General features: G+C 53.0%; 1 protein-coding gene across 1 annotated transcript; it reads right to left on the bottom strand.

Moving 5' to 3' along the window:
- Window positions 1-12865: 12865 nt before the first annotated feature.
- LOC126333057 (uncharacterized) lies at window positions 12866-13957 on the bottom strand. Its single transcript, XM_049996707.1, has one exon. The coding sequence runs from the start codon at window positions 13955-13957 to the stop codon at window positions 12866-12868; it is 1092 nt and encodes a 363-aa protein (XP_049852664.1).
- Between the last annotated feature and the right edge of the window lie 483 nt (window positions 13958-14440).

Here is a 14440-nt window from a genome sequence, read left to right as displayed (position 1 = left end):
CAGCAATTCATGTGAAGGCTGAACTCCATGTGAAGGCTGCATTCCATATGAATGGCTGCACTCCATGTGAAGGCTGCACTCCATGTGAAGGCTGCACTTCATGTGTAGGCTGCACTCCATGTGAATGCCTGCACTACATACGAAGGCTGTACCCCATGCGAATGCTGCTGTAGGTGTGAAATCTGCTCCCCATGTGACTGATGCACTCCTTGCGAAGGCTACACTCCATACCAATGTTGCGCTCCATAGGGAAGGCTACACTCCATGTGAAGGCTTCACTCCATGTGAAGGCTGCACTCCATGTGAAGGCTGAAATCCATGCAAAGGCTGCACTCCTTGCGAAGGCTCCACTGCTTGCGAATGCTGCACTCCTTGCGAATGCAGCACTCCTTGTGAAGGCTGCACTCCTTGCAAAGGCTGCACTCCTTGCTAAGGCTGCACTCCTTGCGAAGGCTGCACTCCTTGTGAAGGAAAGCTCATATTTTGAGGACAACACACCTTGTGGCTGCAGTCCATGTGAAGGCAGCACTACATGCGAAGGCAGCACTCCATGTGAAGGCTGCACTCCATGTGAAGGCTGCATTCCATATGAATGGCTGCACTCCATGTGAAGGCTGCACTCCATGTGAAGGCTGCACTTCATGTGTAGGCTGCACTCCATGTGAATGCCTGCACTACATACGAAGGCTGTACCCCATGCGAATGCTGCTGTAGGTGTGAAGGCTGCACCCCATGTGACTGATGCACTCCTTGCGAAGGCTACACTCCATGCCAATGTTGCACTCCATTGGGAAGGCTACACTCCATGTGAAGGCTTCACTCCATGTGAAGGCTGCACTCCATGTGAATGCTGAAATCCATGCAAAGGCCACACTCCATGCAAAGGCGGCACTCTTTGCGAAGGCTGAATTCCATGCAAAGGCTGCACTCCTTGCGAATGCTGCACTCCTTGCGAATGCTGCACTCCTTGCGAAGGCTGTACTTTTTGCAAAGGCTGCAATGCATGTGAAGGCATCGTTCCTTGCGAAGGCTGCACTCCTTGCGAAGGCTGCACTCCTTGCAAAGGCTGCACTCCTTGCAAAGGCTCTACTCCTTGCAAAGGCTCCACTCCTTGCACAGGCTGCACTCCTTGTGAAGGAAAACTCATATTTTGAGGACAACACACCTTGTGGCTGCAGTCCATGTGAAGGCAGCACTCTATGCGAAGGCAGCACTCCATGTGAAGGCTGCACTCCATGTGAAGGCTGCATTCCATATGATTGGCTGCACTCCATGTGAAGGCTGCCCTCCATGTGAAAGCTGCACTTCATGTGTAGGCTGCACTCCATGTGAATGCCTGCACTACATACGAAGGCTGTACCCCATGCGAATGCTGATGTAGGTGTGAAGGCTGCACCCCATGCGACTGATGCAGTCCTTGCGAAGGCTACACTCCATGCCAATGTTGCACTCCATTGGGAAGGCTACACTCCATGTGAAGGCTTCATTCCATGTGAAGGCTGCACTCCATGTGAAGGCTGCAATCCATGCAAAGGACACACTCCATGCGAAGGCGGCACTCTTTGCGAAGGCTGCACTCCATGCGAATGCTGCACTCCTTCCGAATTCTCGACTCCTTGCGAATGCTGCACTCCTTGCGACTGCTGCACTCCTTGCGAAGGCTGCACTCCTTGCAAAGGCTGCACTCCTTGCAAAGGCTCCACTCCTTGCAAAGGCTGCACTCCTTGTGAAGGAAAGCTCATCTTTTGAGGACAACACACCTTGTGGCTGCAGTCCTTGTGAAGGCAGCACTCCATGCGAAGGCAGCACTCCATGTGAAGGCTGCACTCCATGTGAAGGCGGCATTCCATATGAATGGCTGCACTCCATGTGAAGGCTGCATTCCATGTGAAGGCTGCACTTCATGTGTAGGCTGCACTCCATGTGAATGCCTGCACTGCATACGAAGGCTGTACTCCATGCTGATGCTGCTGTAGTTGTGAAGGGTGCACCCCATGCGACTGATGCACTCCTTGCGAAAGCTACACTCCATGCCAATGTTGCACTCCATTTTGAAGGCTACACTCCATGTGAAGGCTTCACTCCATGTGAAGGCTGCACTCCATGTGAAGGCTGAAAACCATGCAAAGGCCACACTCCAAGCAAAGGCGGCTCTCTTTGCGAAGGCTGCACTCCATGAAAGGGCTCCACTCCTTGCGAATGCTGCACTCCTTGCGGATGCTGCACTCCTTGCGAATGCTGTACTCCTTGCAACGGCAGTACTCCTTGCAAAGGCTGCAATGCATGTGAAGGCTGCATTCCTTGCGAAGGCTGAACTCCTTGCAAAGGCTGCACTCCTTGCAAATTCTGCACTCCTCGCAAAGGCTCCACTCCTTGCAAAGGCTGCACTCCTTGTAAAGGAAAGCTCATCTTTTGAGGACAAGACACATTGTGGCTGCACTCCATGTGAAGGCTGCACTTCATGTGTAGGCTGCACTCCATGTGAATGCCTGCACTACATACGAAGGCTGTACCCCATGCGAATGCTGCTGTAGGTGTGAAGGCTGCACCCCATGCGACTGATGAAGTCCTTGCGAAGGCTACACCCCATGCCAATGTTGCACTCCATTGGGAAGGCTACACTCCATGTGAAGGCTTCACCCCATGTGAAGGCTGCACTCCATGTGAAGGCTGAAATCCATGCAAAGGCCACACTCCATGCAAAGGCGGCACTCCTTGCGAAGGCTGCACTCCATGCGAAGGCTCGACTCCTTGCGAATGCTGCACTCCTTGCGAATGCTGCACTCCTTGCGAAGGCTGTACTCCTTGCGAAGTCTGCAATGCATGTGAAGGCTGCATTCCTTGCGAAGGCTGCACTCATTGCAAATGCTGCACTCCTTGCAAAGGCTGCACTCCTTGCAAAGGCTCCACTCCTTGCAAAGGCTGCACTCCTTGTGAAGGAAAGCTCATCTTTTGAGGACAACACACCTTGTGGCTGCAGTCCATGTGAAGGCAGCACTCCATGCGAAGGCAGCACTCCATGTTAAGGCTGCACTCCATGTGAAGGCTGCATTCCATATGAATGGCTGCATTCCATGTGAAGGCTTCACTCCATGTGAAGGCTGCACTCCATGTGAAGGTTGAAATCCATGCAAAGGCCACGCTCCATGCAAAGGCGGCACTCTTTGTGAAGGCTGCACTCCATGCAAAGGCTGCACTCATTGCGAAGGCTCCACTCCATGCGAATGCTGTATTCCTTGCGAATGCTGCACTATTTGCGAAGGCTGTACTCCTTGCGAAGGCTGCAATGCATGTGAAGGCTGCATTCCTTGCGAAGGCTGCACTCCTTGCAAAGGCTGCACTCCTTGCAAAGGCTGCACTCCTTGTGAAGGAAAGCTCATATTTTGAGAACAACACACCTTGTGGCTGCAGTCCATGTGAAGGCAGCACTCCATGTGAAGGCAGCACTCCATGCGAAGGCAGCACTCCATGTGAAGGCTGCACTCATTGCGAAGGCTCCACTCCATACGAATGCTGTATTCCTTGCGAATGCTGCACTCCTTGCGAAGGCTGTACTCCTTGCGAAGGCTGCAATGCATTTGAAGGCTGCATTCCTTGCGAAGGCTGCACTCCTTGTGAAGGCTGCACTCCTTGCAAAGGCTGCACTCCTTGCAAAGGCTGCACTCCTTGTGAAGGAAGGCTCATATTTTGAGAACAACAAACCTTGTGGCTGCAGTCCATGTGAAGGCAGCACTCCATGCGAAGGCAGTACACCATGTGAAGGCTGCATTCCATATGAATGGCTGCACTCCATGTGAAGGCAGCACTTCATGTGTAGGCTGCACTCCATGTGAATGCCTGCACTACATATGAAGGCTGTACCCCATACAAATGCTGCTGTAGGTGTGAAGGCTGCACCCCATGCTACTGATGCACTCCTTGCGAAGGCTACACTCCATGCCAATGTTGCACTCCATTGCGAAGGCCACACTCCATATGAAGGCTTCACTCCATGTGAAGGCTGCACTCCATGTGAAGGCTGAAATCCATGCAAAGGCCACATTCCATGCGAAGGCTGCACTCCATGTGAAGGCCGCACTCCTTGCGAAGGCTCCACTCCTTGCGAATGCTGCACTCCTTGCGATGCTGCACTCCTTGCTAAGGCTCTACCCCTTGCGAAGGCTGCAATGCATGTGAAGGCTGCACTCCTTGCGAAGGCTCCACTCCTTGCGAATGCTGCACTCCTTGCGAATGCTGCACTCCTTGCAAAGGCTGTACTCCTTGCAAAGGCTGCAATGCATGTGAAGGCTGCATTCCTTGCAAAGGCTGCATTCCTTGCAAAGGCTGCACTCCTTGCAAAGGCTGCACTCCTAGCAAGGGCTCCACTCCTTGCAAAGGCTGCACTCCTTGTGAAGGAAAGCTCATCTTTTGAGGACAACACATTGTGGCTGCAGTCCATTTGAAGGCAACACTCCATGCGAAGGCAGCACTCCATGTGAAGGCTGCACTCCATGTGAAGGCTGCATTCCATTTGAATGGCTGCACTCCATGTGAAGGCTGCACTCCATGTGAAGGCTGCACTTCATATGTAGGCTGCACTCCGTGTGAATGCCTGCACTACATACGAAGGCTGTACCCCATGCAAATGCTGCTGTAGGTGTGAAGGCTGCACCCCATGCGAATGATGCACTCCTTGCGAAGGCTACACTCCATGCCAATGTTGCACTCCATTGCGAAGGCTACACTCCATGTGAAGGCTTCACTCCATGTGAAGGCTGCACTCCATGTGAAGGCTGAAATCCATGCAAAGGCCACACTCCATGCGAAGGCTGCACTCCATGCGAACGCCGCACTCCTTGCGAAGGCTCCACTCATTGCGAATGCTGCACTTCTTGCGAATGCTGCACTCCTTGCGAAGGCTGTACTCCTTGCGAAGGCTGCAATGCATGTGAAGCCTGCACTCCTTGCAAAGGCTCCACTCCTTGCGAATGCTGGACTCCTTGCGAATGCTGCACTCCTTGCAAAGGCTGTACTCCTTGCAAAGGCTGCAATGCATGTGAAGGCTGCATTCCTTGCGAAGGCTGCACTCCTTGCAAACGCTGCACTCCTTGCAAAGGCTGCTTTCCTTGCAAAGGCTCCACTCCTTGCAAAGGCTGCACTCCTTGTGAAGGAAAGCTCATCTTTTGAAGACAACACACCTTGTGGCTGCAGTCCATGTGAAGGCAGCACTCCATGTGAAGGCTGAAAACCATGCAAAGGCCAACTCCATGCTAAGGCGGTACTCTTTGCGAAGGCTGCACTGCATGCAAAGGCTCCACTCCTTGCGAATGCTGCACTCCTTGCAAATGCTGCACTACTTGCGAATGTTGCACTCCTTGCGAAGGCTGTACTCCTTGCGAAGGCTGCAATGCATGTGAGGGCTGCACTACTTGCGAACGCTCCCCTCCTTGCGAATGCTGCACTCCTTGCGAATGCTGTACCCCTTGCAAAGGCTCTACTCCTTGCAAAGGCTGCAATGCATGTGAAGGCTGCATTCTTTGCGAAGGCTGCACTCCTTGTAAAGGCTGCACTACTTGCAATGGCTGCACTCCTTGCAAAGGCTCCACTTCTTGCAAAGGCTGCACTCCTTGAGAAGGTAAGCTCATCTTTTGAGGACAAGACACATTGTGGCTGCAGTCCATGTGAAGGCAGCACTCCATGCGAAGGCAGCACTCCATGTGAAGGCTGCACTTCATGTGAAGGCTGCATTCCATATGAATGGGTGCACTCCATGTGAAGGCTGCACTCCATGTCAAGGCTGCACTTCATGTGTAGGCTGCACTATATGTGAATGCCTGCACTACATACGAGGGCTGTACCCGATGCAAATGCTGCTGTAGGTGTGAAGGCAGCACCCCATGCGACTGATGCACTCCTTGCGAAGGCTACACTCCATGCCAATGTTGCACTCCATTGGGAAGGCTACACTCCATGTGAAGGCTTCACTCCATGTGAAGGCTGCACTCCATGCGAAGGCTGCACTCCATGAAAAGGCCGCACTCCTTGCGAAGGCTCCACTCCTTGCGAATGTTGCACTCCTTGCGAATGCTGCACTCCTTGCGAAGGTTGTACTCCTTGCGAAGGCTGCAATGCATGTGAAGGCTGCACTCCTTGCGAAGGCTCCACTCCTTGCGAATGCTGCACTCCTTGCGAATGCTGTACTCCTTGCGAAGGTTGTACTCCTTGCGAAGGCTGCAATGCATGTGAAGGCTCCACTCCTTGCAAAGGCTGCGCTCCTTGCAAAGGCTCCACTCCTTGCAAAGGCTGCATTCCTTGTGATGGAATGCTCATCTTTTGAAGACAACACATCTTGTGGCTGCAGTCCATGTGAAGTCAGCACTCCATGCGGAGGCAACACTTCATGTGAAGGCTGCACTCCATGTGAAAGCTGCATTCCATATGAATGGCTGCACTCCATGTGAAGGCTGCACTCCATGTGAAGGCTGCACTTCATGTGTAGGCTGCACTCCATGTGAATTTCCTGCACTACATACGAAGGCTGTACCCCATGTGAATGCTGCTGTAGGTGTGAAGGCAGCACCCCATGCGACTGATGCACTCCTTGCGAAGGCTACACTCCATGCCAATGTTGCACTCCATTGGGTAGGCTACACTCCATGTGAAGGCTTCACTCTATATGAAGGCTGCACTCCATGTGAAGGCTGAAATCCATGCAAAGGCCACACTCCATGCAAAGGCGGCACTCTTTGAGAATGCTGCAATCCATGCAAAGGCTGCACTCTTTGCGAAGGATCCACTCCTTGCGAATGCTGCACTCCTTGCGAATGCTGCACTCCTTGCGAAGGCTGTACTCCTTGCGAAGGCTGCAATGCATGTGAAGGCTGCACTCCTTGCGAAGGCGCCACTCCTTGCGAATGCTGCACTCCTTGCGAATGCTGCACTCCTTCCAAAGGCTGTACTCCTTGTGAAGGCTGCAATGCATGTGAAGGCTGCATTCCTTGTGAAGGCTGCACACCTTGCAAAGGCTGTACTCCTTGCAAAGGCTGCGCTCCTTGCAAAGGCTGCACTCCTTGCAAAGGCTCCACTCCTTGCAAAGGCTGCACTCCTTGTGAAGGAAAGCTCATCTTTTGAGGACAACACACCTTGTGGCTGCAGTCCATGTGAAGGCAGCACTCCATGCGAAGGCAGCACTCCATGTGAAGGCTGCACTCCATGTGAAGGCTGCATTCCATATGAATGGCTGCACTCCATGTGTAGGCTTCACTCTATGTGAAGGCTGCACTCCATGTGAAAGCTGAAATCCATGCAAAGGCCACACTCCATGCAAAGGCGGCACTCTTTGCGAAGGCTGCACTCCTTGCAAAGGCTGCACTCCTTGCAAAGGCTGCACTCCTTGTGAAGGAAAGCTCATATTTTGAGGACAACACACCTTGTGGCTGCAGTCCATGTGAAGGCAGCACTCCATGCGAAGGCAGCAATCCATGTGAAGGCTGCATTCCATATGAATGGCTGCACTCCATGTGAAGGCTGCACTCCGTGTGAAGGCTGCACTTCATGTGTAGGCTGCACTCCATGTGAATGCCTGCACTACATATGAAGGCTGTACCCCATGCAAATGCTTCTGCAGGTGTGAAGGCTGCACGCCATGCGACTGATGCACTCCTTGCGAAGGCTACACTCCATGTCAATGTTGCACGCCATTGTGAAGGCTACACTCCATATGAAGGCTTCACTCCATGTGGAGGCTGCACTCCATGTGAAGGCTGAAATCCATGCAAAGGCCACATTCCATGCGAAGGCTGCACTCCATGTGAAGGCTGCACTCCTTGCAAAGGCTCCACTCCTTGCGAATGCTGCACTCCTTGCGATGCTGCACTCCTTGTTAAGGCTGTACTCCTTGCGAACGCTGCAATGCATGTGAAGGCTGCACTCCTTGCGAAGGCTCCACTCCTTGCGAATGCTGCACTCCTTGCGAATGCTGCACTCCTTGCAAAGGCTGTACTCTTTGCAAAGGCTGTAATGCATGTGAAGGCTGCATTCCTTGCAAAGGCTGCACTCCTTGCAAAGGCTGCTTTCCTTGCAAAGGCTGCACTCCTTGCAAAGTCCCCACTCCTTGCAAAGGCTGCACTCCTTGTGAAGGAAAGCTCATCTTTTGAGGACAACACCTTGTGGCGGCAGTCCATTTGAAGGCAGCACTCCATGCGAAGGCAGCACTCCATGTGAAGGCTGCACTCCATGTGAAGGCTGCATTCCATATGAATGGCTGCACTCCATGTGAAGGCTGCACTCCATGTGAAGGCTGCACTTCATGTGTAGGCTGCACTCCGTGTGAATGCCTGCACTACATACGAAGGCTGTACCCCATGACAATGCTGCTGTAGGTGTGAAGGCTGCACCCCATGCGACTGATGCACTCCTTGCGAAGGCTACACTCCATGCCAATGTTGCACTCCATTGGGAAGGCTACTCTCCATGTGAAGGCTTCACTCCATGTGAAGGCTGCACTCCATGTGAAGGCTGAAATCCATGCAAAGGCCACACTCCATGCAAAGGCGGCACTCTTTGCGAAGGCTGCACTCCATGCGAAGGCTCCACTCCTTGCGAATGCTGCACTCCTCTCAAATGCTGCACTCTTTGCGAATGCTGTACTCCTTGCAAAGGCTGTATTCCTTGCAAAGGCTGCAATGCATGTCGAGGGTGCATTCCTTGCGAAGGCTGCACTCCTTGCAAAGGCTGCACTCCATGTGAAGGCGGCACTCTTTGCGAAGGCAGCACTCCATCCGAAGGCTCCACTCCTTGCGAATGCTGCACTCCTTGCGAAGGCTACACTCAATGCGAAGGCTGCAATGCATGTGAAGGCTGCATTCCTTGCGAAGGCTGCACACCTTGCGAAAGCTCGACTCCTTGCGAATGCTGCACTCCTTGCGAATGCTGCACTCCTTGTGAAGGCTGTACTCCTTGCGAAGTCTGCAATGCATGTGAAGGCTGCATTCCTTGCAAAGGCTGCACTCCTTGCAAAGGCTGCACTACTTGCAAAGGCTGCACTCCTTGCAAAGGCCCCACTCCTTGCAAAGGCTGCACTCCTTGTGAAGGAAAGCTCATCTTTTGAGGACAACACACCTTGTGGCTGCAGTCCATGTGAAGGCAGCACTCCATGCGAAGGCAGCACTCCATGTGAAGGCTGCACTCCATGTGAAGGCTGCATTCCATATGAATGGCTGCACTCCATGTGAAGGCTGCACTCAATGTAAAGGCTGCACTTCATGTGTAGGCTGCACTCCATGTGAATGCCTGCACTAGATATGAAGGCTGTACCCCATGCGAATGCTGCTGTAGGTGTGAAGGCTGCACCCCATGTGACTGATGCACTCCTTGCAAAGGCTACACTCCATGCCAATGTGTCACTCCATTGGGAAGGCTACACTCCATGTGAAGGCATCACTCCATGTGAAGGCTGCACTCCATGTGAAGGCTGAAATCCATGCAAAGGCCACACTCCATGCAAAGGCGGCACTCTTTGCGAAGGCTGCACTCCATGCAAAGGTTGCACTCCTTGCGAAGGCTCCACTCCATGCGAATGCTGCACTCTTTGCGAATGCTGCACTCCTTGCGAAGGCTGTACTCCTTGCGAAGGCTGCAATGCATGTGAAGGCTGCATTCCTTGTGAAGGCTGCATTCCTTGCGAAGGCTGCACTCCTTGCAAAGGCTGCACTCCTTGGAAAGGCTGCACTCTTTGTGAAGGAAAGCTCATCTTTTGAGGACAACACACCTTGTGGCTGCATTCCTTGTGAAGGCAGCACTCCATGCGAAGGCAGCACTCCATGTGAAGGCTGCACTCCATGTGAAGGCTGCATTCCATATGAATAGCTGCACTCCATGTGAAGGCTTCACTCCATGTGAAGGCTGCACTCCATGTGAAGGCTGAAATCCATGCAAAGGCCACACTCCATGCAAAGGCGGCACTCTTTGCGAAGGCTGCACTCCATGCTAAGGCTGTACTCCTTGCGAAGGCTCCACTCCATGCGAATGCTGCATTCCTTGCGAATGCTGCACTCCTTGCGAAGGCTGCACTCCTTGCGAAGGCTGCAATGCATGTGAGGGCTGCATCCCTTGCGAAGGCTGCACTCCTTGCGAAGGCTGCACTCCTTGCAAAGGCTGCACTAATTGCAAAGGCTGCACTCCTTGTGAAGGAAAGCTCATATTTTGAGATCAACACACCTTGTGGCTGCAGTCCATGTGAAGGCAGCACTCCATGCGAAGGCAGCACTCCATGTGAAGGCTGCATTCCATATAAATGGCTGCACTCCAGGTGAAGGCTGCATTCCATGTGAAGGATGCACTTCATGTGTAGGCTGCACTCCAAGTGAATGCCTGCACTACATACGAAGGCTGTACCCCATGCAAATGCTGCTGTAGGTGTGAAGGCTGCACCCCATGCGACTGATGCAGTCCTTGCGAAGGCTACACTCCATGCCAATGTTGCACTCCATTGGGAAGGCTACACTCCATGTGAAGGCTTCATTCTATGTGAAGGGTGCACTCCATGTGAAGGCTGAAATCCATGCAAAGGCCACATTCCTTGCGAAGTTTGCACTCCATGTGAAGGCCGCACTCCTTGCGAAGGGTCCACTCCTTGCGAATGCTGCACTCCTTGCGATGCTGCACTGCTTGCTAAGGCTGTACTCCTTGCGAAGGCTGCAATGCATGTGAGGGCTGCACTCCTTGCGAAGGCTCCACTCCTTGTGAATGCTGCACTCCTTGCGAATGCTGCACTCCTTGCGAAGGCTGTACTCCTTGCAAAGGCTGCAATGCATGTGAAGGCTGCACTACTTGCAAACGCTCCCCTCCTTGCGAATGCTGCACTCCTTGCGAATGCTGTACTCCTTCCAAAGGCTGTACTCCTTGCAAAGGCTGCAATGCATGTGAAGGCTGCATTCCTTGCGAAGGCTGCACTCCTTGCAAAGGCTGCACTCCTTGCAAAGGCTGCACTCCTTGTGAAGGAAAGCTCATCTTTTGAGGACAAGACACCTTGTGGCTGCAGTCCATGTGAAGGCAGCACTCCATGCGAAGGCAGCACTCCATGTGAAGGCTGCACTCCATGTGAAGGCTGCACTTCATGTGTAGGCTGCATTCCATGTGAATTTATTGCACTACATACGAAGGCTGTACCCCATGTGAATGCTGCTGTAGGTGTGAAGGCAGCACCCCATGCGACTGATGCACTCCTTGCGAAGGCTACACTCCATGCCAATGTTGCACTCCATTGGGAAGGCTACACTCCATGTGAAGGCTTCACTCTATATGAAGGCTGCACTCCATGTGAAGGCTGAAATCCATGCAAAGGCCACACTCCATGCAAAGGCGGCACTCTTTGAGAATGCTGCAATCCATGCGAAGGCTGCACTCTTTGCGAAGGATCCACTCCTTGCGAATGCTGCACTCCTTGCGAATGCTGCACTCCTTGCGAAGGCTGTACTCCTTGCGAAGGCTGCAATGCATGTGAAGGCTGCACTCCTTGCGAAGGCGCCACTCCTTGCGAATGCTGCACTCCTTGCGAATGCTGCACTCCTTCCAAAGGCTGTACTCCTTGTGAAGGCTGCAATGCATGTGAAGGCTGCATTCCTTGTGAAGGCTGCACTCCTTGCAAAGGCTGCACTCCTTGCAAAGGCTGCGCTCCTTGCAAAGGCTGCACTCCTTGCAAAGGCTCCACTCCTTGCAAAGGCTGCACTCCTTGTGAAGGAAAGCTCTTCTTTTGAGGACAACACACCTTGTGGCTGCAGTCCTTGTGAAGGCAGCACACCATGCGAAGGCAGCACTCCATGTGAAGGCTGCACTCCATGTGAAGGCTGCATTCCATATGAATGGCTGCACTCCATGTGAAGGCTTCACTCCATGTGAAGGCTGCACTCCATGTGAAGGTTGAAATCCATGCAAAGGCCACACTCCATGCAAAGGCGGCACTCTTTGCGAAGGCTGCACTCCATGCAAAGGCTGCACTCCTTGCAAAGGCTCCACTCCATGCGAATGCTGCATTCCTTGCGAATGCTGCACTCCTTGCGAAGGCTGTACTCCTTGCGAAGGCTGCAATGCATGTGAAGGCTGCATTCCTTGCGAAGGCTGCACTCCTTGCGAAGGCTGCACTCCTTGCAAAGGCTGCACTCCTTGCAAAGGCTGCACTCCTTGTGAAGGAAAGCTCATATTTTGAGGACAACACACCTTGTGGCTGCAGTCCATGTGAAGGCAGCACTCCAAGCGAAGGCAGCACTCCATGTGAAGGCTGCTTTCCATATGAATGGCTGCACTCCATGTGAAGGCTGCACTCCATGTGAAGGCTGCACTTCATGTGTAGGCTGCACTCCATGTGGATGCCTGCACTACATATGAAGGCTGTACCCCATGCAAATGCTGCTGTAGGTGTGAAGGCTGCACCCCATGTGACTGATGCACTCCTTGCAAAGGCTACACTCCATGCCAATGTTGCACTCCATTGCGAAGGCTACACTCCATATGAAGGCTTCACTACATGTGAAGGCTGCACTCCATGTGAAGGCTGAAATCCATGCAAAGGCCACATTCCATGCGAAGGCTGCACTCCAAGTGAAGGCCGCACTCCTTGCGAAGGCTCCACTCCTTGCGAATGCTGCACTCCTTGCGATGCTGCACTCCTTGCTAAGGCTGTACTCCTTGCGAAGGCTGCAATGCATATGAGGGCTGCAGTCCTTGCGAAGGCTCCACTCCTTGCGAATGCTGCACTCCTTACGAATGCTGCACTCCTTGCAAAAGCTGTACTCCTTGCAAAGGCTGCAATGCATGTGAAGGCTGCATTCCTTGCAAAGGCTGCACTCCTTGCAAAGGCCGCACTCCTTGCAAAGGCTGCACTCCTTGCTTAGGCTCCAGTCCTTGCAAAGGCTACACTCCTTATGAAGGAAAGCTCATCTTTTGAGGACAACACACCTTGTGGCTGCATTCCATGTGAAGGCAGCACTCCATGCGAAGGCAGCACTCCATGTGAAGGCTGCACTGCATGTGAAGGCTGCATTCCATATGAATGGCTGCACTCCATGTGAAGGCTGCACTCCATGTGAAGCCTGCACTTCATGTGTAGGCTGCACTCCGTGTGAATGCCTGCACTACATACGAAGGCTGTACCCCATGCGAATGCTGCTGTAGGTGTGAAGGCTTCACCCCATGCGACTGATGCACTCCTTGCGAAGGCTACACTCCTTGCGAATGCTGCACTCCTTGCAAATGCTGCACTGATTGCAATGGCTGTACTCCTTGCAAAGGCTGCAATGCATGTGAAGGCTGCACTCCTTGCGAAGGCTCCACTGCTTGCGAATGCTGCACTCCTTGCGAATGCTGCACTGATTGAAATGGCTGTACTCCTTGCAAAGGCTGCAATGCATGTGAAGGCTGCATTCCTTGCGAAGGCTGCACTCCTTGCAAAGGCTGCACTCCTTGCAATGGCTGCATTCCTTGCAAAGGCTCCACTCCTTGGAAAGGCTGCACTCCTTGTGAAGGAAAGCTCATCTTTTGAGGACAACACACCTTGTGGCTGCAGTCCATGTGAAGGCAGCACTCCATGCGAAGGCAGCACTCCATGCAAAGGCCACTCCCCATGCGAAGGCTGCACTCCATGCGAACGCCACACTCCTTGCGAAGGCTCCACTCCTTGCGAATGCTGCACTTCTTGCGAATGCTGCACTCCTTGCGAAGGCTGTACTCCTTGCGAAGGCTGCAATGCATGTGAAGGCTGCACTCCTTGCGAACGCTCCACTGCTTGCGAATGCTGCACTCCTTGCGAATGCTGCACTGATTGCAATGGCTGTACTCCTTGCAAAGGCTGCAATGCATGTGAAGGCTGCATTCCTTGCGAAGGCTGCACTCCTTGCAAAGGCTGCACTCCTTGCAAAGGCTGCATTCCTTGCAAAATCTCCACTCCTTGCAAAGGCTGCACTCCTTGTGAAGGAAAGCTCATCTTTTGAGGACAACACACCTTGTGGCTGCACTCCATGTGAAGGCTGCACTCCATGTGAAGGCGGCATTCCATATGAATGGCTACACTGCATGTGAAGGCTGCACTCCATGTGAAGGCTGCACTTCATGTGTAGGCTGCACTCCATGTGAATGCCTGCACTACATACGAAGGCTGTACCCCATGCAAATGCTGCTGTAGGTGTGAAGGCTGCACCCCATGCGACTGATGCAGTCATTGCGAAGGCTACACCCCATGTCAATGTTGCACTCCATTGGGAAGGCTACACTCCATGTGAAGGCTTCATTCCATGTGAAGGCTGCACTCCATGTGAAGGCTGCAATCCATGCAAAGGCCACACTCCATGCAAAGGCGGCACTCTTTGCGAAGGCTTCACTCCATGCGAAGGCTGCACTCCTTGCGAAGTCTCGACTCCTTGCGAATACTGCACTCCTTGCGAATGCTGCACTCCTTGCGTAGGCTGTA

This window comes from Schistocerca gregaria, unplaced genomic scaffold (genome assembly GCF_023897955.1).
Source record: "Schistocerca gregaria isolate iqSchGreg1 unplaced genomic scaffold, iqSchGreg1.2 ptg001565l, whole genome shotgun sequence".
Classification (NCBI taxonomy): Eukaryota; Metazoa; Arthropoda; class Insecta; order Orthoptera; family Acrididae; genus Schistocerca; species Schistocerca gregaria.
Note: the sequence above shows the minus strand (reverse complement) of the source record. Positions and strands in the feature narration are given on the sequence as shown.